Below are 27,291 nucleotides of genomic sequence, written 5' to 3'. Positions count from 1 at the left end.
ACATCTCCCTCAGAGCCAGCATGTTCAGAAACCATCCCCAGGCATACTTTTCTGCTTCCTGCTGGTAAATGTTAGTCAGATCCTGCTTGTTTCTTGGTGTATAACCCCTCCCTTCATTGGCAGGCACACCCAATATTTGCCTAATCTTTTCCAGCCTGGAACTCGGGGCTAATTATCGGTCTGGTGGTCAGAAAGGGAGGTGGGAGCAGATCTTGAAGAGCATCAGCGTCATCTCATAAATCACCTGCTCCGTTTGAGGCTAGTTTTCAAGTAAAAGGAGGAGGGACATCTGTCTTCCAAAAAGAAGCATGGCTGCATCTGCAGATCCAGAGGGTTCAGAGGAATCTAGGGCTTTAGATGTTCAAGTGCATCTACCCTTTAACCCAGCACTCGGGTATCCTAGCATCCCAAGTTCTTAGGGTGCCATTTCTTATCAGGATCTCAGCTTGGGTGTAAGAGACCTCCCCAGCCTCAGAATTCTACCTTCTCTGGAGTTCTGCTATTTTTTTTTAAAACTAAGCTTTTGTTTTGGAATAATTTTAGATTCACAGGAAAGTTGCAAATATAGTACAGAACTTTTCTATTTACTCCTTACTTGGTTTCCTCTAATATTAACATCTTACATTATTATGGAACGGTTGTCAAAACTAAGACACCAACATTGGTGCATTACTAATTCAACTCCAACACTTCATTAAAATTTCATTAGTTTTTCCATTAATGTCTTTTTTCCTGTTCCAGGATCCAATCCAGGATACCACACTGCTCTTAGTCATCATGTCTCCTCTGATCTGTGACTCTCAGCCTTTTCTTGTTTTTCGTGACTTGAACGGTTTTGAGGAATACTGGTTGGGTATTTTGTTGAATGTTCCTCAATTTGAGCTGTCTGATATTTCTCTCATGATTAGACTAGGATTGTGAGTTTTTAGGAAGAATGCTACAAAGGCGAAATGCTTTTCTCATCACATCATATGGGGGAGGGGTACGTTGTATCAACATAACTTATCACTAGTGATGCTAACCTTGATTGCTTGGCTAAGGAAGTGTTTGCCGGGTATCTTCTCTTCCCGTGCTCTATTCTTTGGAAGCAAGTCACTAAGTCCAGCCCACACCCAGAGGGGATTCTGCCATTTTTACAATGAAGTCTTGTGCCTGATCTTCAACTTTGTTTGCCCTCCAACTGCAGGAGATGAGGGTCTCTTTAAAGGCTGACAAGGAAGTGACAGATGCTCACTTTTTCTTTTAAATTGGTAATTGATTGCCCCAATCCTGTTATTTTCTTTCTTCAGAGCATCAGTGGCATTTAACAATAGCCACTCAACTCTGTGGAGAAATTGCTATTTCTCCTATACCTCCCAAGTACCAGAGATATTGCGTGAACCACTGCATCCCCTTCCACCTGTATCCCAGCCCAGTTCACCACAGCTGAAAGTCTCAGCATTTGCACTGGTACCGCATACTGGGAACTATCAACACTCACCTACCACCAGTGTTGGGGTCCTCACTCCCAACCAGTTAGTGAGCTATCAAACTCTAAGATCTCATTCTTAGGGTTTGCTTCCTAGAACGACATTCTCTTAAGGACTCCCCACCTCAGGGGTCTTTCCAAGCAGCAGGACACAGGACCCTTCAGCTTTTAGACCCTTAGCCTCTCTCTTCTAACCACCTCTTATCTTCTCCTAGTCTGGCAGTAGATTTCCTTATCTAGGGCTTATTTTCTCTTTCCCCAATTTCCCACAAATATCTTTACAATAAGCAAGTCCTCTAAGTGCTTCTTCAAGGTTAGTGCTAGGACCATAGACTCAGTACCTATAGAGTGAAGCAGGCCACATTGTATTTTATGACAAAGACACATTTTAGATGCCAACACACAGAAATAGTCTCTACTTCCACAAAGAACTATGCGGTGTCATTCAAAGTTCTTCGTTGTAGTCAAGAGAATCCACTCTAGCTGAGGTGGAATGAAATTTAGTAAAGCGTGTTAGTAAGCTTTCAGATTCCTTGGGAGGACCAGATCTGGACACTCTACCTGCAGTAAAAAGGCAACAGAGAACATATTATGTCATATCACTAGAATGTTCTAGATAAAACAAAGCCACTACCAATGCTTGTCTCTAGGTACTAATTATGTTCCAGAATTCTGCCACAGAGTCACAGAGGAACCAGCTGCCTCCACCATTGCATGTGTCACCATTTGCATTGCCATTTCCCCTGCATACTGCATCCTCCTCTTGTTACTTCCTTTGGCACCTAAATCTCACACACACACTTCTGATTTGGCAGAGTCCGCGTCATAGCTAGCATCATAGCTGCAAGAGAGCATAGGAAAAGTAGTTTTCTCTGCTGGTAAGACAGAGCTCAAAATATCAAGTGGCAGTTAGACATTGGGCAACCATAAATGATGGTTGTCTACTTCTTATGATTGTTCATAGTCTAGTTTTTATTTTTCTTCTTCTGATAGAGATATGAGTACAAAACATGTTTTCCTTTCCTCTTAACTTTAAGGAAAGCAACAGTGCTGGTGTAATGTTAAATGGCAACTGAGCTCAGTGTTGGGGTGACAATAGAGAGTGGTGGGGGCTGTAGTTAAAAGGAGAGTCAATTATAGCCATGAGAGAATGTGGACCTAATAATTCCAGACTTTCAGTTTTCAAAATAAGCCAGAAATCCAAGCGTTTTTGTTTGTTTGTTTTTGGAGCAATCTCCTGACTTTTAAACTCTGGCAATTCATCCAAATACTGGAAAAAAAAACCCAAAACTCTATACATGCATCATACCATACAAAAAACATGTCTATGGGCCAGATGTGGCCATTGGGCTGTTGCTTCGTCACTGTAGCTTAGGCTTTTGGAATAAGCAAGCATAGAGTCTAAGTGTTTTTTCCCTGCTGTCCATTTTCCCACCGGACCTCCAACCAGCCAAGAAGACTTGTCTTCCCTGTGTTGGACTCCAGGACTGGGGCACCCAATATGTCTGCCTGTGTGATCTCCCTTTTCCTCTGAGTCCCCTCCCTGGGTCACAGGTCTTGACTTGATCACTTGTCTTCCCTTCCTACTCGATCCTATGTGGATCTTTCTTTCAGCCTTGGTTGTATAGGAGTCTTTCTGCCAGTTTCCTGTGAGAATTGTTCCACATGTAGATGTATTTATGACGTGTTCATGGGGTAAGGTGGGGGCGGGGGGTGAGTTCCACATCCTCCTGCCCCACCATCTTTATCCCCTTCTTATCATTCCCTGATTGGGTAAGGCGTACTGACTCTCTGCTTTTATGAGGGGACAGGAAAGGGTGAAACTCCAGGAGGAAAACAAAAACAGCAGAGGTTAACACCTCAAAATCTGTGGAACTATGCTGGGTACTAGGGATACTTGGTTCCTGACTTTATGAGTTTATAGTCTACTGGAAGAGGCAAATAATATCTTTAAAAAATATACCAAAACAGGTACTGTGAGAGTATTGGCTGGGTGGGAGTTGACCAGGTGCATTTTCTTGAGATCCTTTGGAATCTGGAGCACTGAAAGCCACACTGATGAGATCCCATTTCAAATCCTAACCTAGCTCTGGGAGTCAGACTTTAAGTCCCTCCTCCTTCCTTTGGAAGTTTCCATTTATCGATTATTTATCAAGTGCTTTATAAACTTTATCTTATTTAGTGCTCACAAGAGTTCTATCCTCCATTCATGGAACTGAGGCCCAGTTAGGTTAAGTAACTTGCTCAAGGTTACACAGCTAATAAACACCAGACTCAGCTTTGGACCAGGACTGCCTGACTACAGAGCATGTTCTGCCTCTTTTATTTTGTGGTATACAGGCCTCTCACTGTTGTGGTCTCTCCCATTGCGGAGCACAGTCTCCAGACGCACAGGCTCAGCGGCCATGGCTCACGGGCCTAGCCGCTCCGCGGCATGTGGGATCTTCCTGGACCGGGGCACGAGCCCGTGTTCCCTGCATCGGTAGGCGGGCTCTCAACCACTGCGCCACCAGGGAAGCCCCTGTCTCTTTTTTTTAATTGATTTTTTTAACTAAATGAAAAATTCTTTAAATTCTACTGTGCTTTATAATTTTCAAAAGTTTCACACACATGATTTCATATAATCCCATAATATCCCTTCTTTCCCTCTACCCCTATATTTCCCCTCCCCCTTTCCCTCTCCCCACTGGAACTACTAGTTTGTTCTCTGTATCCGTGAGTCTGCTGCTTCTTTGTTTTATTCACTAGTTTGTTGTATTTTTTAGATTCCACATGTAAGTGATATCATACAGTATTTCTCTTAATCCCTCTTCAGTACTGCTTCTCTAGAACCTTTAAAACACATCTATTTAGGTGACGCACTTAATATTTTTAAGGTGCTTTCTGATTAGTTCCTATGTAGGATCAGGCTTGATATCAAATCTGGATTATGTTTTCACCTCACCCACTGCCACTGCGTGACTCCTGGGCAAGGTTTTTTGTTTGTTTGTTTTTTGAGTTTTGGTCTTCTGGGCTGTAAGATGGGGATAAATCCTACTTCTCAAGATTGTTTTGAAGATCTCTCCCTCTCTCTCTCTTATGGGGTGCCTGCAGTGTAGAAGGTAGTCAATATCCTTCAACTTCCTTCTTCCAGTAGAGTAGCAGCTCGATGATTATGTGAAAAACAACCTAATGTAAATGTGAGCCTTTGGATCAAATTAGAATACTGTATTAATCTGCTCTGGTTGCCAAAACAAAGTGCCACAGACTGGGTAGAAACTTATTTTCTCACAGTTTTGGAAGCTGGAGCTCCAAAATCAAGGTGTTGGCAGGCTTGGTTTCCTCTGAGGCCTCTCCTCTTGGCTTGTAGATGGCTGCCTTCTTTCTGTGTCCTCACAGGACCTTTACTCTGGTGATGTGCTCTCCTGGTGTCTCTTTGTGTGTCCAGGTTTCCTCCTCTTGTAATGACACAAGTCATATTGGATTAGGGCCCACCCATATGGGCCCTTATTTAATGTTAATTACCTCTTTAAAGTCCCTTTCTCCAAATACAGTCACATTCTGAGATGCTGGGGGTTAGGATTTAAGTAAATAAAGGGACTTCCCTCCTGGTCCAGTGGTTGAGACTTCACCTTCCAAGACAGGGGTCCGGGTTTGATCCCTTGTCAGGGAGTTAAGATCCCACATGCCTTGTGGCCAAAAAACCAAAACATAAAACAGAAGCAATATTGTAACAAATTCAATAAAGACTTTAAAAATGATTCACATCAAAAAAAAAAACTTAAAAAAAAAAGAGTAAGTAAATAAACTTTTTAAAGTCATAAAATGATCTTTAGTTCTACTCAATTTGTGCTCCATATATAGAACTCATTACCTGCAAAACAAAACCAAATCTCAATGATTACTGGAACATTTGAATTGGAAGTATACTTCTGCAGGTACTTAAAGGCCAATTAGCATATCTTAAGCAATTATAATCCTGGGGCTTGATTGTTTACTGGACAGTTGTTTTTGTGAACCGTGGGCCTGTACTTGTCTAGTATATAAAGAGCTAGCAGCCCAGCCCACAGACTGCGCTATCTGTATTTGGAGAAACAGCAGCGATGAATGTCACCCTAGAAAGAATGAAGATTCTCTGATCTAAAAGACCAGCTGCAGGCAAACATCAATAGAAAACCAAATATGATAAGCAGCACTTATGCATGATTGAAGTCCTCTACTTCGTAAGAAGGGAGTTCCTTTTTCTCATTTATTCTTTTAACCCCAAACCCCTTTAAAAAAAATAGCTTGTCACTGGGCAGGGTTGAATAGATGCTCACCTCTGTCTGTAAAAGCTGTAAGTCAGGAGTGATGCCCAAAATTGATCCCTCAGTTTCATTCAGTTGACTAGGAATTCATGAGTCCAGGCACCATGCTGAGCCCTAGGAATAAAGATGAGGCAGAAATGGCTCCTGCCCTCAACATGCTCACAATCTATCGGAGAGAACTTCATTCATTCATGTTCTCAAATCAACACATACTTACTCCACACCTACTGTGCTGATGACAACAAATAACTAACTCCATGTGATAAGTGCACTAATAGAGGAAAGTATAAAACACTTAGGCAGGATCAGGGATGGTACAGTCCCTAACACTGAAGCAATACCTACCTGTTTACTGGTGGTAATATTTTCCTCTTGGTATTGTAGGCTCATTTAATCTGAACAACAGCTCTGTGAGATAAATATTATATTCATTTTACGGATGAGGAAATGTGAGATTCAGAAAGGCCAAGCTACTTGCCCAAAGTCACACAGCTAGTATATATGTGGCAGAGCTGCAACCAAACCTGGGTTAACTGACTGCCACAAAGTCTGGTTTGTTCTATTAAGCAGGGTGAGGTAGTTTGGAATCTTCCTCTCCGAGCAACTTGGCTGTACAAGTAATGTCTCACCATTTTTCTGTTTTTAAAACAAATCAAATCTAACTCTGGTGGAAGTGAAGTTTCAGTTGATATAGGGGTGCCCCTCCTGCCACACCCAGGATGTGCAAAGGAGTCACAAACAACTCTGGAGCTTCCTCTAGTTGTTGACCCATGCTCATTCCTGGTCCCATGGTCACGTGAAGCCTGGTGACTCAGCTGCCACTTCAGGCAAGAGAAACTGAAACTGAAGGAAATCTACTCCCATGCTGTTGTGTCCTCCCTCTGGAAGCTCTTAGGACATCCCAGGTGGCACCATGCACTCAGAGGGTGCTTGTGTTGGTTCCTCTAAGAAGCAGATGCTAAAACTGGAATAGATGCACAAGAGATTTATTGAGGGAAAAGGGGAAGGAGCTATGGGAGCCTGGGAGAGCATTCAGACCACCACACTATCTGCATAAGAGAGAGGGAAAGAAGAAAGTTTAGGCAGGAAGAGTCTCAGACTCCACCACGGTACTAGGAAGTTTTGGCAAGGCCACTGGGGAGTCCTGCCTCTTGCAGGAAAGGGTCTGCCTTAAATCACTGCTGTGCTCCGTGCTTGCTGGAGAGCAGCCTGTGACAGTGTGGTCCTCGAGCCAAAGCCCTGGTGTACTCAGAGCACAGCAGCTGGGTCTGTCTTCAGTTAAGCTCCTCAAGACCCCACAGTGCCTGAGAACGTTAGTCTGTATTACTTTTCATCCAAAGCATCTGCATGCATATAGAGAGATGCTAAGCTTGTGAATGGTAACAATTTTATTAATAGTAATAATAATACTACTCACCATGTATTAATAGAAAGCTCTTTTATGTACCAGGCACTGCACTAAATAATTTACATGCATCATATCATTTAATCATTAAAACAACCTTATGACATAGCTATGATCATTAGCCCATTTTAGAGATGGTGATTGTTATGAACTGAATTGTGTCCCCTCCAAATTTGTATGTTGAAGTCCTAATTCCTGGTACTTTTTTTGTGTGTGTATGCTGGAAAACAGTTTATTTATTTTTAATAAAGATAGGAAGGAATTACACTGAAGTATTGATACTTATCTCCATGTTATGCAATTATAGGCAGTTTTTCTGCTTCTTACTTTCAGATTAAACACAAAAGTATAAACTTATTTTTATAACCTGATAATTATTATAAAAACGGAAAAAGTGAACAAGTTGAATAGTCAGCTTCTAAAGGAGGAACTAGCTCATAAAACTTAAATGTTTAAACACACTACACAGTAAATAAGTTCTTACCATATATATAAAAACATCAGCAGATGAAATTTGTAGTATCCCAATAATTGCAGCCCCCAGCCTTCATCTAATCCCTGGTGAGGAATATGTATTTGGAGATAGGGTCTTTAAAGAGACAATTACATTAAAATGAGATAATTAGTTTGGACCCTAATCCACGTGACTGGTGTCCTTATAAGAAGAGGAAATTTGGACACAGAGAGACACAGATATACACAGAGGGAAGATGATGTGAAGATACAAGGAGAAGACAGACATCTACAAGCCAAGGAATGAAGCTTCAGAAGGAAGCTTGGCAATACCTTAATCTTGGACTTCTGGCCTCCAGAACAGTGAGAAAATAAAGTTTTGTTGTTTAAACCACTCAGTCTGTGGTACTTTGATATGGCAGCTCTGGCAAACTAATACCAGAATATTGTGGCTTAAAGTGGTCAAGTAACTTAGAGCCAAAGTCACAAAACTGGCACATGGGTGAAACAGCATTCAGCTTCTCTCATTCCAGAGCCCTTTCTCTTAAATATTCTCCTCTACTGGGTCATCCATGGTGACTGGGCTACAAAGTAAGAGATGACAAGGTGACTCAGGAAGATCTCTGAGACAGAACACAGCCTGGTGAGCTGGGAAACTCACATGAAAGGGAACTTGGCTGGACAGGCAGGAGAAAGGCTTCACATCTTGCCCCTACCCTTTACTGGCTCTGTGGTCTTGGCCAATCCACTCTTGCTTTCTGAACTACAGTTATAATTTGTGTCAAATGGAAGCATTAGATTTCCTGTCTCACTGAGCTGTTCTCACCATAGAATAAGATCATTATATGAAAGTGTAGGGAGAGGAAAGGGCAGAGGGAAAGAACTGAATTTGCTTCATACAAATATTAGTGTAGTTGTTATATATTATCCATGTTTTAGTGAATATTAATATTATTATAATGATGTATCAATATTAGATCATCAGTTTTCCATGCTATTCAAATTATATATGTTCTGATGCCAGAAATTCATGATGACCACTGGGGCTGCACATTATAAACAGTTCTATGATCCAAATAACTCTTAGACATCAATATAAATGGCAATGAATAGCATTAATGCTCAGCCCAGCAGAGTGGACTCATTGAATGGTTATGAAGATTAATGTAATAAAAATAGCTGGCATATATTGAGTTTTCACATGTGTCAAGTTCTGTTCTAAATGATCTAATATAATAATTCACTTATGGCAATCCTAAGAACAATCCCATGAAGAAGAAACTATTATTATAATTCTCAGGTTACAGATGAGAAAACTGAAGCCCAGAGAGGTTAACTAGACCAAAGTCACACAGCTAAGTAAAAAGAAGAGTAAAAATTAAAACTAAGGGACACTGGTTCCTAGACTGGACATAGATTGGAGAAGAAATGCATCCAGGATGTCACCAAGTTTTTTGCCTGAGCAACCAAAGGAACAAACTTGTCATTACCTGGGATGGGAAATTAATTCCTTTTAGGGGAACTCAGTTTGGATATGTTAAGTTTGAGATGCTGATCGTGTGTCCAAGAAGATGTCAAATAAGTCTAGATATGAAAATTGGGATCTGTCAGCATATGCATGGTATCTGTAGCCCAGAGGCAGAAAGTATAGATAGAAAACAAAAGAGATCTATGAACTGAGTCCTGGGTATCCAAGTGTTTACAGGTTGAGGAAGTAGGGAATCAGCTTAAGGGATAAAACAGAAGGAGTGGTCAGGGAATTAGGAGGAACACCAAGTGAGTGTGGTTTCTGTGAAGGAAACAAAGTAGTCAAGGAAGAAAGAATAATCAGTAGTGTCAAGTGATGCGGATAGGTTGAATAGGTGAGGACTGAAAATAGCCTTTGGGTTGAGCCACGTGGAGGGCATTGATGACCTTAAGAAGAACAGTTTTGGTGGACAGGTTGGGGGATACCTGGTTGGAGTGGGTCCAAGAGAGAATGGGACAAAGGGAAGTGAAGACAGTGACTTCCAAGTTTTCTTTTTTTATAAAAGGAAGGTGAGAAATAGGGGAGTAGCGGAAAGAGAAAGTGTTTTTACTTCAAATTTTAATGTGGGACAAATAAGAGCATATTTGTAGACAATAAGAATGATCTAGTAGAGAGGAAGAATAATTGATTAAGTATGGGGTAGGGATTTCCTTGAGTAGATGAGAGGCAATGAGATCTAGTGCCCAGGGAGAGAGGTTGGCCTTAGCTAGAAGCATGGACAACCATAGAACAAAGGAAGAACAAATTAGCATAAATACAGGTAGGTAGATAGGTACACAGGGAGGTTGCTGAAGTTCTCTTCTGATTACTTCCATATTCTTGCACATTTATTAAGCTACCACTCTGACCTCACACATTGAAAATGAAAGCTCTTTTTCCTGTTTTACTATTGCTCTTCACCTTGATTGCAACAAAACCTACATCATCCAGCAATTATAGCTGCTTGTGTATGTGTCTTTCTTTCCAAACAGCGTAAGAACTCAAGAAGGGCAAAGACCATGTCCCCTTCTTTATTGTTCCCTAACATTCAGCACAGTGCCTGACACACAGTAGGCACTCAATAAATATTTGATGAACTGAATTAAATCCAGTACATTTGCTTCTCTCTACATGTACTTTAACCTCATTTGCTTGAGTCATAAAAAGCTACCAAGATTATCTCTTCTGTGAATTGGTGGGCAAATTATTTGTGTTTCAGTCTGGTCTGTATTAGCTATTAGTGAATATGATACTCAGGAAAACGTATAAGCTTTGCTTATTTTTACAAAGACTTGGAACTTAATTGGGCGTCCTCAGAAGGGTTACAATATGTGAGAGGATGCATACAGCTCCTTTTATAATTGACAGATTGTGTTCAGTTTGCCCAATTACTCTTTTCTTTAAAGAAGGGAGTAAATTTACTGTAATAGATATACCATAATCTGAATTTATAGAACTCAGTGAGAAATCCTACCATCTGGTTAAAAATTGTCAGAGAATCACCTCCTTAGAAGAACCACCTAAGGAAGAAAGGATACACAACCAGTTTGTTGTGTGCTGTGATAGAAAATGTGTCTCCCTACCTCCATCTCGTATTTTATTAAGACTTAGAAAAAGAGGAAGAAAGAAAAACATCTGCATTAATTTTCTACTGTATATCTTTTTAGCAAGCTTCAAGTGACATTAAAATTAAGGTCAAACATAATAGTTAGCTGGGTCATGCAATGTGGATGAAGTCTATGGATACTCTTTCAGCAGGAAGTTCAGTAAAGCATATATATATTTTTTAATAAATTTATCTATTTTATTTATTTATTTTTGGCTGGGTTGGGTCTTCGTTGCTGTGTGTGGGCTTTCTCTAGTTGTGGTGAGTGAGGGCTACTCTTCATTGTGGTGCACGAGCTTCTCAATGTGGTGGCTTCTCTTTCTTGCTGAGCATGGGCTGTAGGTGCGTGGGCTTCAGTAGCTGTGGCATTCAGGCTCAGTAGTTGTGGTGCGTGGGCTCTAGAGCACAGGCTCAGTAGTTGTGGCACATGGGCTTAGTTGCTCCATGGCATGTGGGATCTTCCCGGTCCAGGGCTTGAACCCATGTCCCCTGCATTGGCAGGTGGATTCTTAACCACTGCATCACCAGGGAAGTCCCAAGCATATTGTTGAGGACACAAACTCTGGACTTGGGCTTGCATCCCACCATAGATGACTTAGCTTCCTCATGTAGAAAAGGACAAGATAACACGATCTACCTCATGTGGTTGTTATGAGATTAAAACAACTTAATGCCTATAAAGGTGGAATATGATATCCAGAATATCAGTAATTTTAGCCATTATAATTTATTTTAGTAATAATGATGATGATGATGTTAAAAAATGCAGGCTGCATCCTACTCTGGGTTTCCTATTTTCTTTCTTGGTACACTTTTTCTTCTTTTGTAGTACACTTTGTTTTTTTCCGTAATCCTGGTCTTTCTCTTTTTCCACTGTAGGAAAATTGATGGGACCAGTGAGGAAGAAGGTAACATTGAGCTGAATGAAGAAGGAAGGCCAGTGCAGACATCCAAGCAGAGCCCCCCACTCTGTGACTGCCACTGCTGTGGCCTCCCCAAGCGCTACATCATTGCCATCATGAGCGGGCTGGGATTCTGCATTTCCTTTGGGATTCGGTGCAACCTTGGAGTTGCCATTGTGGAAATGGTCAACAACAACACTATATACGTTGATGGAAAACCGGAAATTCAGGTCAGTGTCTGTCTATGGTGGGAGTTCTTTCAGCCATGGCTGTATTAATGTTTTAAATTCTTAAAATAAAACACATAGGATTATAAAGGAAACCCATCATTTTATTTATTTATTTATTTTTTTTGCTGTACGCGGGCCTCTCACTGTTGTGGCCTCTCCCGTTGCAGAGCACATGCTCTGGATGCGCAGGCTCAGCAGCCATGGCTTACGGGCCCAGCCGCTCTGCGGCATGTGGGATCTTCCCGGACCGGGGCACGAACCCGTGTCCCCTGCGTCGGCAGGCGGACTCTCAACAACTGCGCCACCAGGGAAGCCCAAAACCCATCATTTTAAAATACAGATATCGGTCTTCCCTGGTGGCGCAGTGGTTAAGAATCTGCCTGCCAATGCAGGGGACATGGGTTTGAGCCCTGGTCTGGGAAGATCCCGCATGCCATGGAGCAACTAAGCCATTGAGCCACAACTACTGAGCCTGCGCTCTAGAGCCTGCAAGCCACAACTACTGAGCCCGCATGCCACAACTACTGAAGCCCGTTCACATAGAGCCCGTGCTGTGCAACAAGAGAAGCCACCGCAATGAGAAGCCCACACATCACAATGAAGAGTAGCCCCCGCTCGCCACAACTAGAGAAAAGCCTGCGCGCAGCATCGAAGAACCAATGCAGCCAAAAATAAAATAAATAAATAAATAAAAATAAAGCAAAAAAATAAAATAAAATAAAGATACCAAAATATTTAAAAATCGAATTTGTGATATAGAAGCATATGGGCTTCTTTATGAAGATGACAAACTCTAGCAATGGGTCTAATAATTACTGTAATTTTGAAGTCTGAAGGAGAAGCAATAGTTTGAGATAGCAGCAACAACCATCATGTGATATGAACATATTTATAATTTCCACTAGTCACAGAATCACAGGTACTGATAAATGACTGGGGTTTGTTTCCTACATTCATAATTACAGGAAATGCTAAAGTTTAGTTAGTGGAAATAAAGATGCTGCTTTTTCCCCATTCGAGTTCATAGATCCTCATGGTTCCATCCACGGACTCCAGGTTAAGAAACCCCGGTAAAAAGGTAAAGCATGGGGTGAGCGTCAAGAGAAGGAGGCAGCAAGTAAAGTGGGGTTAGGTCTTGCAGAGCCTGGTAAGCCATGAGGGGAGATAGGGGTGGGCTTTAAGCAAAGAAGTGGTATGGCCAAATCCATGCTCCAGAATGATCACTGCCCAGCCAGTCATCTCCAGTGGATTGGGACTGGAGTGAGTGGAAGCAGAAGGCCCAGTTCAAAGGCTGTTGTAGTCATAAGCACTTAAATGCTTTAAACACTCTGATGTCACTTAAATAGTATTGATTTTATGAATCACTGGAAAGATAAAATCTGGTTTGTTTTCTAAATGGTAGGCCTAGAGAAGGATTGAAATTATGGGAAAATAAAATGAAAATGTATGCCCAGTGGATGCCCAACATATACGTGTTTCATTGTATTGAACACACACACAGGAGTGACGCATGTGGAAATCCATCTGTTTGCAGAGAGACATCTAATAGTTCTCTGGTCCCTGCCCATATTCGGGGAAACATTTATTTGTTTATTTATTTTTAAAATGTATTTATTTTATTTATTTTTGGCTGTGTTGGGTCTTCGTTGCTGCGTGCGGGGGCTTTCTCTAGTTGCGGCGAGCGGGGGCTACTCTTCGTTGCGGTGTGCAGGCTTCTCATTGCGGTGGCTTCTCTTGTTGCAGAGCACGGTCTCTAGGTGCATGGGCTTCAGTAATGTGGCACACAGGCTCAGTAGTTGTGGCTCACAGGCTCAGTAGTTGTGGCTCGTGGGCTCTAGAGCGCACACTCAGTAGTTGCAGTGCACATATTTAGCTGCTCCACAGCATGTGGGATCTTCCCGGACCAGGGCTTGAACCTGTGTCCCCTGCATTGGTAGGCAGATTCTTAACCACTGCCCCACCAGGGGAGCCCTGGGGAAACATTTAGATCAGAATTTTCCAAACTGGTGTCTGGAAATCATTGTTCTGTAGGCTGTGCTGTGAAGAAGGTGTCTTATGAACTGGGAGCCTTTACTGTGTCGTGTCCTATGAGAATCTCCAAGAGGGAGCTGTGGAGTGCATTGTTTCCTGGACTTGATTGCAGAATGCTTTCTTTCATGCCACATCTGTCTCTTGACAGAAACTGTTCCAGCATTACGTGGAACAGTTTCTGTCAAGCACCGGTTTGGGAAAATTTGATTTCAATTCATTAAAAAGAAGTCTTTAGTTGGCCGGCAGGTTTTTTGTTTATTGTTTTTTTTCCTTTTTCTTTTTAGCTAAGAGATTATTCTGCCAGAAGAAAAGGGTACCATGGAGATTCTTCTAACCATTCTCTTTTTGATGCCACAGCTGAATCTGTTTTAAAAGGATATCCTGGTTGTTTATTTTGAGGCGGGGAGGGAGGGCCGTAGAGGTGTGAGGGGGCATGTCATGTATTTTAAAAATAAAGAATGATGTATATTAGTGAGGTTGCAGATGTGTATCACATGCATTCTGGCCGCCCTTTGTGAGCAAGGGCAGCTAATTAAACTCGTCTGCTGAGGCCCGGATCAAAATGATATGCTGGTTTGCAGTTGTTTGTTGCCTGAAAAGATAGGCCTAGGTCAACAGAATTTGCTTGGAGGTATATGGAAAAGACATTTTGATAAACTTAAGGAACAATGCTGTGCGTGCTCTCTAGTTTCTATGGTTTTGCCTTCTGGAGTCTCAGAGAAACTGATTAAGATCTAAAATATGCTTTACATCATTTTCCCTGGCCTTATAACTAGGAGTTTAGTAGCATTTCAGAAGTTCCAATTTATAGCAGGCCATTTCTCTCTTATCCAAATAGAACAAAGCTTAGAAATCATCTGAGCATGTTCAACCCAAGGACAAAGATTTCACTAAGTATATTACAAAAGGCTCTCAATGGCTGGTATATTTGTTTGGTTGGTTTTATGGGAGAAAAACTAGGTATTTTGCACTGAGATATTTTAAAATCTTCGTTTTCAGCAGAGGGAGAGAAGTAAGCAGTGTGAATTGGTAGGTCTTGCAAATAAATGGCATATATTCTATTAGTGGTATAAAGGGTAGTTTTAGTTGATGTGTGAGTAATCATTTTTAGTTTAATAATTATGAGTTTTAAAACACGTGAATCACTTAGAACAGTGTCTGGCATGTGGTGAGCAATACATGACTAAAGTGTGAGCAACTTTGAGATTGGTTCCCATTACCCTCAGGAAAAACCCAAACTCCTTCTCATGAATCATGAGCCCTGTAGGGTTAAGAAGAATTGGGCTTTGGAATTGGCCAGGCGTGGTTTCACACTTGACTCTGTTGTTTATTAGCTCTGGGACCTTGAGCAAGCTGCCCTTCTGTCTTGGTCAGGGATTGCTGGTTGCAAAGAATAGAATTGCAGGGAAACCAGCTGAAGTTAAGAAGGAAATTACAGTGGGGCTATAGGGGATCTCACGAAAGTGAAGGGCAGAAAGCAAATCTGCTGTGTATGTTTGTGCAGTCTGCACCCTGGACAGGGGAGCCCAGCCTGAGGTGGGACTAAAATTCAGGCTGTACCCTACTGTGGGGAGGAAAAGGAGCCAGGAAGGGCAGAGTGGAGCTGGACCTCATGGGAGCTAGGAAATCCTTAGCTTAGTCTCCAACTTGCTTGCTGTGCAGTGTCTCGCATCTGCTTCTCTCTGAGTCTGCTCCATTCTCCCAGGTCTCTCCATGGACTGCTGTTTTTGTTTTTTCCTTTTCCTTTTTAAAAAAATATTTATTTTTGGCTGCTTCGGGTCTTAGTTGCTGCACACAGGCTCTTTGTTGCGGCCCACGGGCTTCTCTCTAGTTGCCGCGTGGGTTACCAAGCACGTGGGCTCAGTAGTTGCGTTGCATGGACTTAGTTATCCCATGGCACGTGGGATCTCAGTTCCCCGACCAGGGATTGAACCCGTGTCCCCTGCATTGGAAGGCGGATTCTTAACCACTGGACCACCAGGGGAGTTCTTTTTTTTTTCTTTTTCCATGGCTTCTCACTGCCCTCCAAAGCTGAAGTTCTTTGAGTCGTTGCCTTGCTGGGGAGCTGACTTACTTGGCCCTGACTCCAGCGGGACTTGTTTCAATTCAAGTGTTCAGTATTGTCTAACTAGAATCTCTGGGTTCAGATTAGAGAGAGAGAGAGAGAGACAGGTGGGCTGAGTCCATCCCATGCCTTGGCTCCCTCTACTCAGGTGTCCGGTCACAGGGGAGAGGCCCATGGCTCTGGGGGAGGAAGAGAATCCTCTTAGAAGGAAACATGTGTAGGGAGCCAGGAACTGGCATTTCTAGCAATTCTTTGCTAATCCTCATTGCCTTATTGTGAAATGGGAATAAAAGGCCTGCTCTACAGATCAAATGAGATAATCTGGCCCCAATATATTAAATACCTATATTACTTTCCTAAGGCTGCTGTAACAAATTACCACAAACATGGTGGCTTAAAACAATAGGAACTTAGTCTCTCATATCTGGGGAGACCAGAAGTCCGAATCTGTGTCAGCAGGTCCACACTTCCTCCAAAGTCTCTAGGGGAGGATCCTTCCTTGCTTTTTCCAGCTTCTGGTGGCTCCAGGCGTCCCTTGGCTTGTGGCAGCATCACTCCAATCTCTGCTTCCGTCTTCACATGGCCTTCTTCCTGTGTACCTTCTCTTAGGTCTCAAATCTCCCCCTGCCTTTCTCTTACAAGGACACATCATTGGATTTAGGGCCCAGCTAGATGATCCAGGAAAACTCATCTCAAGATCCTTGACTTTATCACATCAGCAAAACCCTTTTCTCGAATAAGGCAGCATTCATAGATTCTGGGGATTTTGTGCATATAGTGTTTGGGGACCTTTTTTTCAGCCTAACACAGTACCTGACACAGTGCTTGGCTTATAATAATAGTTCAGACATGAGGCCATTATGATTGTAGTGGGTTCAAGAGATAATGAAAGTCAGTTCTCAGCAGGCACAAGTGCTCTTCTTCAGGTATCATTTCTCAAATGGACAGAAGCACCATCTCATCAGAGAGAAAGACATGAGCAAGGGACCAGGTGATTGACAATTAGCTGCTGGTTGAAGTGGAGCTCTCTGTCTTGGATCCTTGGATTCTTGGGGCATTCTGTGACTCAAGGCAAAGAAGTCCAGTCGCTACTTCTCAGTGAGAAAGGCAAGTCTCCGCAGCAATGGAAAGAATACAGTTTTTTGGGGTCAAGTAGGTAAGAGGGCTTAGTCTTGGCTCTCTTTATAACTGGTTGTATGACCTTGGGCAAGTAAATTAATCTCTCTAAGCCTCAATTTCCTCTTCTATAAAAAATGAGATAATAATAGTTACCTCTACGTGTTGTAAGGATTAGAAGAGGAAAGACGTGGAAAGTGACTTAAAATCAGGTCCCTCTTCACTCAGTGCTTCCCTCTGTCTTTGAGTAAAAGCCAAGGTCCTTATGATGAGTTAAAGGGCCCTTCATCATTTGAACCTCTCTTATTTTAATGCCTATTATCCTCTTCCTCACGTTTACCCTCTAGCTCTACTGACATCTTGCCATTCCTCTAACACACAAGACGCATCCTTACCTCAGGGCCTTTGCACTTGCTATTTCTCTGCCTGGAAAGCTTTCTTTTCAGATAATGAACAGCATGCCTTGCTCCCTTTCTTCCTTTAGGACTTTACTCAACAATCATCTCCTCACTGAAGCCTTTCCTGGCCACTCTATCTAAAATTTCACCCTACTTCATTCCTACACAACATTTCTGTCCCCTTCTCTGCTTTATTTTTTTCTTCTTATCACTGATCACCATCTAACACAGTATGCACTTGTATACTTTCTGCCATCCCCACTGGCATCTTTGTGAAAGTAGCAATTGCTGTCATTGTTCACTGCTGTATCCCCAGTGCCTAGAGCAATGTGTGGCATGAAGTAGCATGAAATAAAAATTTGGTAAGCTGGTTTGAATGAATGATAGTTAGTCCCATTTTACTCTTGAGCTTCAACTTCCTAATCTGCAAAGTGGGAACTACAGTACAGAGCACAGGCCAATGTTACCTTGACTGTGATCTCCTCAAGGCAAAGGCAATACTTGTTTGAGTTTGTATTTATACTGTCTATCACCTGACCTGGCACACAGGAGGCATGAGGTACATGTTGAATAAATGAGCAAATTATTATATAACAATTTGTGGGAAAATAAACTGTGATGAAAATTTATGAGATGTTGGGGACATCCCTGGTGGTCCAGTGGTTAAGACTCCACACTCCCAATGCAGGGGGCCTGGGTTCGATCCCCGGTCAGGGAACTAGATCCCGCATGCATGCCGCAACTAAGTGTTTGCATGCTGCAACTAAGAGGCCTGCAGGCTGCAACTAAGATCCTGCATGCTGCAACGAAGACCCAGTGCAGCCTAAATAAATATATAAATAAATAAATATTTTTTTAAAAAAGAAAATTTATGAGATGTAGTATGTTGATAATTAAGAACCCTTACTCCATAATAGGAACATCTTGCATTTTGATATCAATGCTTTACAAAGCCATTCGTTTATTCATTCATTTGGCAAATCTTTACTTGCCTCTTCTACATTACAGGCATTTGTTTCAGGTACTAAGGCTATAAAGTCAAAAGGACATGGCTGCCACCTTAGAGTTACTCGCCACCCCATGTGGGAAGTGGACACGTGAATGGCAAGTTTGAGAACAGTGTGAGTGCCATGGCTGCAAGAACAGAGGTCTGTGGACCAAGCCTAGGAAAATGACCACTTCAGTTCAGGGCAGTTGAGGCGCTTCCTCAGAGGAGGGATATTTATAGGGAGTCTGAAAAGGATGAGTTACTATGCCTGGGGAAGAAAGTGAGGAAAGGCTCTCTAACCCTCAAGAATCATATTTTCAATGACCTCAGAGTTGTGGAAGGGTATTTTGTTGTTATCATCATCATCATCATAACAACAATAATGGCTGCTAACATTTATTGAGACTACACTATGTTCCAGGCATTATCCTAATGTGTTAAATGCAAAATCTCTAAGCAGAGGGATAACCTACTAGAAATATTTATGGTGTTTATCCCCACACATACTATAGGGAGGTAGAATAGGTTTTATTGTCCTCATTATGAAACGAGAGACTTAAGACTCTCATTCCCTTTGTGCTGTCACTAAACTGGTATCTGAATAACCTAGTAAATAGCCTAATAAACCTAGAATTTATTTTTTGTTTTCTTTGCAAGTTGTTTTATTTTCTTCCTAGCACTCATCATTATTCTGTGTGTATATATATACACACACATATATGTATATATATAATATATACACACATACATGTATATATGTACACACATATACATATATATATGCACATATACATGTATATCTATTTTTTTCTTTTTTTTAATTTGTACATAATCTCTCCTTTCTATCACTAGAACCTGAGCTCAGTGACAGCCAGGACTTTGTTTTGTCCTATATCCCAAGCACACAAGAGGCCCTCCATAAAATATTCTTTGAATAAAGGAGGGAAGGAAAGACCTCATGGGGTTATTGTGTAGGTTGATCAGTGAATAATTATGGTCAAGTGTTTTCTTCCAAACACAACTGTGTCTGATTTCTCATTTCCAGACAGCACAATTTAACTGGGATCCAGAGACGGTGGGCCTTATCCATGGATCTTTCTTCTGGGGCTATATTGTGACACAAATTCCAGGTGGTTTCATTTCAAATAAGTTTGCTGCTAACAGGTAAGATAAATTGATATAACATGAGTGCTGCACAGATCATAATATGGCTTTGTACTCTTATAAAATCTGCATAATTGGCTCTCAATTTAGGGGTACAGAATGAAAGATAGAAGCCGTTCCTAAAGATGTGATTCACAGACATTGATCTTATATGGTCCTGTTCTTAAGAGTCTCTTTTTGTTTACTTTTTTGTCTAATCTATTCTATCTTGCAATTCTTTAAATGATTATGTAATAAAAAGATCAATTGCAACCGAGTCAGGAGAAACAGTTCCTGGACCCTAAGTAACTCACTTGGTGACCTCTACTGGGTTCCTGTTTTCTCTGGGCCTCAGTTTCTTCATCTGTGAAATGAAACGGATTAGATCGTGTTTGAGTTGCCTTTGACCAATGACATTCTGTGATTCTCTGTACTATGTTAATATCGTCCTGTTCCATACAGGTTTTGTCATGTGAGTAGGAGGGGCTAGTCTCTAGATTGCAAGATGTCTTTAATGCCCTTGAGATTCTATGGTAGGTGTTTGAGCAATTAAAAGTGGGTCCAAGACAAAATGAGGTGCTTCAAGGAGTAGTAAGTTCTCTGTCACTAAAGGTATTCAAGCAGAAAGATGGCCACTTGGGGGAGATGTAGTACGTATATGTACCAGAAAAGGAGTGTACTAATTATTTCCAAGTCTCTTCTAATTGTAATTGACTTTACATATGTGGATTTTGTGAAGTGTATACTTTATAAAGCAGTGTTTTTCAAACTCTAAAACAGAACTCATTAGGTGGTAATAAAATCAATCGTGATTTACCAATGACCATTTTCTAAAAAAAAGAGGGAGAAATAGAAGAAAAGGTAATCAAATAGAATAAAATAGAATAGAAAATATCTTAGCTCATTGCACATTTAAGTATTGGTTTTTGAAACTTGTTTCGGTTACATTTGTGTGTATCAGTGTGTTGAGTTGCAATATAAAATATATTTTGTTTTATGGGTCAAGGACAAAAAAGTTTGAAGGTCATCTCGTATAAGCATGACTCATATTTACTTATGTTCTTGTGTAGTTTGTGTCCTTTATTGTCACTTACCTGTTGTATTCTTTTTAAAAAGTGATAAAATATTAGTTCTTATGGTCTCTGGGGTTACTACTTACACTTCTGCCCTAAGAAGAAATAACATATAAAGTGATTTCGCAGCATGTAAAAAGGGCTGAAGCATCACTAACATGTGTGAGAAAGGAAGAAAATGCTGCCAGCTCTCTTTTCCCAGGACACTCCTGTCCAGGTAGGGAGGAGAAGGCACACAGTACTTGGCAGAGAGTTGGGGGCTAAGACAGGTACACAGCCTGTCTTGTGCTTGGCTGGTCCCAGGACACAGCATGCTTCTCAGATAGTCAGTATCCCCGTCTGGTAAAGTGAGAGCAGAATTGGGAAGCAGGAGACACAACCCAAATGTGCAGAAGTCATGAGGTAATGGTCAGAATGGATCAGTTGGGTAGAACCAAGAAGAATGGTGGGTCTCCAGCAAGCTTACCTCATGCTGGTCAATCTCCAGCTTCAGGATCTCATCTAGGCAGGACATCCCTGTACTGCCCAAAACCTTCCCATGATTGGTCCAGGGACTGGAACTTGGGAATCAAAGCGGCCCAACAGTCTAGCTTGGAACACACCAGATCCTAACACATCTATTTCTCTTTCCATTAATTTCTATAGTGATCTTCCATAAACTGTTAGGTTTGTTCCTGATGTTTAACTAACATGCCACATCCATCAGTGGGCCTGCCCAATAACACAGTGTTTTGGTCCCTCAGGGTCTTTGGAGCTGCCATCTTCTTAACATCGACCTTGAACATGTTCATTCCTTCTGCAGCCAGAGTACATTACGGATGTGTCATGTGTGTCAGAATTTTGCAAGGTCTAGTGGAGGTAGGAGATTCTTAACACATTTTGATATCGCTGGAGACAACATGGTCCTTTAGAAATTTCAGCTTTTGAAGAAAACCTCCTTTACTCAGTTTTCCTATCTTCCACCTTGTCCTGCTATCTGAACTCTCTGGTTGTGATTATAATTATGAATCCTTTAATTAAAATGCCTTGTATGATTCCATATTTATACCCAATAAAGGACCATTTCATAGAGGGCAGAATTTCAGATGAGGCAGGAGTGATCTTAGAGATAATCCAACCCCTTTCATTTAATAAAATTTGAAACTGAAATACTCAAACTTACAGTCCACATAGCAAGGGCTCTTTCCACTAAAACAGTTTAAATGGACTTATTAATAAATCTGTAAATTTTCAAGGGTGTGGTCTTACACAGAGATTTAACTTGATGAAGGAGGTAGAATAATATAGAGCCAGAAAGTAAATATTTTGCACTTTGCTGGCCATACTATGGTCTGTTACAGTAACTCAACTCTGCCATTGTAATGCAAAAGCAGTCAGAGACAATATGTAAACATGTGGGCATGGCTACTTTCCAGTAAAACTTTCTGGACACTGATATTTGCATTTCATATGATTATCACATGCCAGGAAATATTCTTCTTCTTTCAATTTTTTTTTCTGCCCACTTAAAAATGTAAAAGCCATCTTTACTTGAGGGCTGAACAAAAACAGATGGTGGGGCCATATCAGGCTATAGTTTGCCAATACCTGATGTAGAGAAATGTTTCCCGAACTCAGTCATTCACCTCTAACCTTTGTCACTTTTGTCACATCCACACTACGATTTATACTATTATTTGCCTATAGTTTTTCCCTAGATCAATTCACTTCAAAACAAAACAAAATAAAAGAACCTATCATAAGCAACAATATCTTTGATATCATGGGCTTGATGTACTAGTTATATTTTATTTCTAAAGCATGTTATAATATATATGTAACAATTATAATAAAAAATGTAGGTTGTTGTAGCACCTTAAGTCCAACTTTAATCCTACTAGAGGGGCATATACCACACTTCAGAAAATACTAACATGGTAGAAAGAACATGATATTAGCAGCCGTGAAGACTAGAATCTAATCACTTAATGGCTCTGAGCCTCAGGTTCTGTATCTTGAAAATGACAGGATATCCCGGCTGGTTGTGGAAATCCCTTTCTACACTAATATTCTATAATAATATGAAATATAAAGACTCCTTCCCTATTCCCCACCATGCTTACGTTTGAACTAGTATTTGAATTTCAGCATCTGTGCCATGAGCCAAAATAGCTGACACATGTCATTTAGTATCTGTAAATTAGGCTTTGAATTGTAGTGTTAAAGAAGCAAAATCTGTGTTTTAAACACAAAAAGAAACTGGAGTCGAATCAAATAATCTATTTTCAACTGTTTTGCCAGGGTGTGACCTACCCAGCCTGCCATGGGATGTGGAGTAAGTGGGCACCGCCTTTGGAGAGAAGCCGACTGGCCACAACTTCTTTTTGCGGTAAGTGTATTAGAACCATAACAAGTTTCATTTAGGAATGCTTTGGCTTCAAGTGAAGGCCCTACTAAATAGAATTTATTTTTTTCACATAACAGAAGTCCAAAGGTAAATCGTTGCTAATACTGATCCTGCTGCTTCGTGATCTATCCAGGGACTACGCACATTCGGACTTTTTACTCCACTATCCTCAGAGTGATAACTTTTTACATTCATGCATGTTCCTCATGTTCACAAAATGGCTGTCACAGCTCCAGGTATCAAGTCCACATTAAAGGCAGAAAGAAGTGGGGATAGGTGTCCTAACCATGTCTGTTCCTTTCACTAGGAAAGCAAAAGCTTTCCCAAACTCCCTAGCAGGCTTCCATTTATATTTCCTTGGTTCTAATTGTGTCATATACTTTACTAACTGCAGAGAAGGCTAGAAAAGCAAGTGCCTAGTTTTTCTAGCATCTTTAATAGACAAAGGTAAGAAAGAAGGGGTTGGAGGTGTTTGTAGGATTAGCCAACAAATGATATTTTCCAAAGTTGAAAACAGAATATATATCAATAGAATCATCAAGGCCCCCACTCCTTTTCACAAATGAAGAAATTAAAACTAAAGTTTAGTTTCATTGAACTGAAACGAAAGTCCAACGACTTGCCCAAGGTCACACAGCTACTAAGTTAAGGAGCTGGATCTAGACCACCTGGTTCTTTTTTTTTTTTAGACCACCTGGTTCTTGATTCATAGAAGCTGTTTAATCCATTTTCACCATTATCTTCCAGATAAAAACAAAGTGGACACCATCCATCTTACCCGAAAGTAAATTAATGGCTCTTAAGTAGTGATGTGACTTAAATTCCTGGGTCTCCAAACTTCACCTTGCTAAGGTTGCCTCATTTGAAGCCATGTCTTTGGGACTGGCCCCTCTACGAATCTCTGAGAGTAATCAATGTTCAGAAGAGTCTACTAGGTATTGATTAACATTTGAACAAGAACAGCACATGTTGCCACCAATATTTTCAAATATTTTTTATGGGAGAAGGGGCCAAGAAAGACAAAAGTGCCTTAGGCCACGAAAGTCACAACGGGCCCATGTAGAATTAGGATCAGAATTTAGTTCTGCTTAGTTTTTCAGGCTAGCGTGTCTTTCCTAACCGTAGCTAATGTGTATTTCTTAGCTAAAGAGGAAGCTTTATTTCTCTGAATATCTTTATTTATTTCTCCCTCTGTCTCTCTCTCTTTACCTCCTTAAGTAGTAGTAGTAGTAGTAATAAAGGATCCCAGGGAATCTGGTGTGAAATATCCACCCAAAGTGTCTATTTTGTGCCTAGTTTGGAAATGCATGCACAGCAGAGATGTCTTTACTTCTTTAGCCTCTCTTGTCCTTAGAAAGTATTTCTGTCCTCTTGTTTGAAGTTCAAGATCATCTCTACCTCCACTACTGATCTTATACCACCTCTAGAAGAATATGATTCTGCCCCAGCTGACCTTGACCTATTGATATTGTCTTTTTAAATTTATTTATTTATTTTATTTTTGGCTGCATTGGGTCTTCATTGCTGCGCACAGGCTTTCTCTAGTTGCAGTGAGCTGGGGCTACTCTTCTTTGTGGTGCGTGGGCTTCTCATTGCGGTGGCTTCTCTTGTTGCAGAGCACAGGCTCTAGGTGCACAGGCTTCAGTAGTTGTGGCATGCAGGCTCAGTAGTTGTGGCTCGCGGGCTTCATTGCTCTGTGGCATGTGGGATCTTCCTGGACCAGGGCTCGAACCCGTGTCCCCTGCATTGGCAGGCGGATTCTTAACTACTGTGCCACCAGGGAAGTCCCCTGATATTGTCTTTGGATGATTTATTTGTAAGTCTTTTCATTTTGATTTGCCAGCAAAACAAGAATAACTAGCAGCTACTGCCCATTCTTAGTGTCTTTATAGACCTAGAAGGGCTAATTAAAGAAATGATTTGACTCTCAAGGAAAGTTACCTGATCAAGGTCACAGGCTTTATTACATTTCCCAGCTAAGGTGTGGCCTTGGTTTCAAAGAACAGCCAAGGGAAAATGTCATTAGAAGTAAGCCCAGGCTTAGGGATAATTGATTCTTACACTTCAAAAATATTGGAGTTGGAAGGGTCTTTAGAAAACATCTAGTCACATCCATTGTTTTATATTTTTTATTAATTTTAATTTTTTTAGAAGTAAAACTGGTTTTATTCAAAGACATAGATTTTTGTTTTTGGTTTTTTCCCCCTACTTTTATTGAGTTGTAAGAGACATGCAGACTACATAATTTTAAGGTGTTCATCATAATGATTCGACTTACATACATCATGAAATGTTTGCCCCCATAGGTTTAGTGAATGTCCATCCTCTCATACAGATACAACATCAAAGAAATAGGAAAAACATTTTTTTTCCTTGTGATGAGAACTCAGGATTTACTCTCTTAACTTTCTTTGACAACATACAGCAGTGTCAATTATCTTTATCGTGTTGTATGTTACATCCCTAGGACTTATTTATCTTATACCTGGAAATTTGTACCTTTTGACTGACTTCATCTAATTTCCCATCTCCCCACCCCTGCCTCTGATAGCCACAAATCTGATTTCTTTTTCTACCTCCATTATTTTATAGTGGAGGCTCAGGGAGGGAAAAAAGATATAAATTCCCATGGAGAGTGAGGACAGAACTGGGGACTCTCCCATCCCCCGTTCAGCCACTCCCCTCTCCCCACGCCAAGCAACAAGTATCGGAGGGCCTCCTCTGTCCTCCCTGGTGACCACACAGAGGCATCAAGGTGCAGTGAGGGCAATATGGGTGGAGAGCCCTGTTGGGGTGTGCTCAGGGTGTGATAGGAGATTACATTCAGCCATGTCTGGAAGGATGAGGAAGAGTTCATCTAAAAGACAGGGAAAGGCTTCCCTGGTGGCGCAGTGGTTGAGAGTCCGCCTGCCGATGCAGGGGACGCGGGTTCGTGCCCCGGTCCGGGAAGATCCCACGTGTCGCCGAGCGGCTGGGCCCGTGAGCCATGGCCACTGAGCCTGTGCGTCTGGAGCCTGTGCTCCGCAAGGGGAGAGGCCACAACAGTGAGAGGCCCGCGTAAGCAAAAATAAATAAATAAATAAAGACAAGGAAGGACAATTTCAAGCTGTAAAATTTCCTCAGTGAATGAATGTTTCTTACTGTGAGGAATTATTGGGTATGGTTGAGCGGAAGAAGCAGGACTGAATTATTAAGTAGTTAAGGTTAAAGGCTTTGGATTCCTGCAGACCTGGGGTCCTAGCACTCACACCTATGTGACCTCAGGAAATCTACCTCCCCTCCCCTCCCCTTCCTGTAAAATTGGGATGACACCGGTACCAATGTTACCAGGTTGAAAAAAGGGTTAAATAAAATCAGGGGTCCAGAATACTCAGCACAGTACTAGAGAGCACACAGAAAGCACCCAGTGGATCTTATAGATTGTTATCCCCCGACCCTCCCTGTTTGCATCATCTAAGCTGGAGGCCCCACACCCCCACTCCCAGGGTATTTGGTCCAGGAAAGAAGACCATCTTCTCCACACCCACAGAGGAATTAGGCCTGCAGCTCTTCTTTCTAATGATACATCCTGGAATGCTTGCCTTATTCGTTTGAGGAAGTCTGAGGTTAAAAAAAAAAAAAAAGTGCTCCGTCATTCTGTACATGACAGTAGCAGTAATAGTTGGTGTTTATGCAGCACTAATTAGAGCATCTTCATCTAATAATTTATTTGCTCCTCAAAACAACCCTGTGAGATAGAGATTTCACTTCCATCTTCTACCTAATGAAAATGATTTGGAGAGACTGAGAGACTTCTTCAGGTATTAAGATGTTCAGATTTGGGATTCCAGGTCAGGCCTTTCATAACCAGTCGGGCCCAGCTTGGAAAGATGGGATTTAATCTCTTTCACTGGAAGATCCCCGAGCTCCCATTTCCTGAAGGTTTTTCTTAGCATTGGATTCTGGGATACAGAATTTCCTTTTGTGGCTCACTTTTTCTGAAGCAAGAATTTTTTTTCATTCATACCCAGAGGGAATTTCAGATAGTAATTTTTTTTGATTTAGTTAATATTTATTGGGAGTTTGCAGGGCTCACGTTTCTCCAGCAGGTATCATGGAACTGCAGGAGATAGTGGAGGTGAGGTCACTGCCTCTAGCCCTCACTATCTTGTCTAGACAAGACAAACATCCACATATAGGTAAGTATTTACAAGGTTAGGTATTTACAAAGTAAGAAACTAAAAAATGTACATAT

At 41.3% G+C, this 27,291-nt stretch overlaps 1 protein-coding gene across 1 annotated transcript in view; it reads left to right on the top strand.

The window, feature by feature from the left end:
- The window catches only part of SLC17A8 (solute carrier family 17 member 8), a 51,247-nt gene that overhangs the window by 6,788 nt on the left and 17,168 nt on the right, over window positions 1-27,291 (top strand). The window contains exons 2-5 of the mRNA XM_079935995.1: window positions 11,605-11,857; window positions 19,501-19,619; window positions 21,415-21,529; window positions 22,952-23,039. Of these exons, the coding sequence (XP_079792121.1) occupies window positions 11,605-11,857; window positions 19,501-19,619; window positions 21,415-21,529; window positions 22,952-23,039 (575 nt within the window). The remainder of the gene's footprint in view (window positions 1-11,604; window positions 11,858-19,500; window positions 19,620-21,414; window positions 21,530-22,951; window positions 23,040-27,291) is intronic.

Source organism: Stenella coeruleoalba, assembly GCF_951394435.1.
Source record: "Stenella coeruleoalba genome assembly, chromosome: 11".
NCBI lineage: Eukaryota > Metazoa > Chordata > Mammalia > Artiodactyla > Delphinidae > Stenella > Stenella coeruleoalba.
The sequence above is the reverse complement of the archived record's forward strand: the minus strand, read 5'-3'. Positions and strand labels throughout refer to the sequence as shown.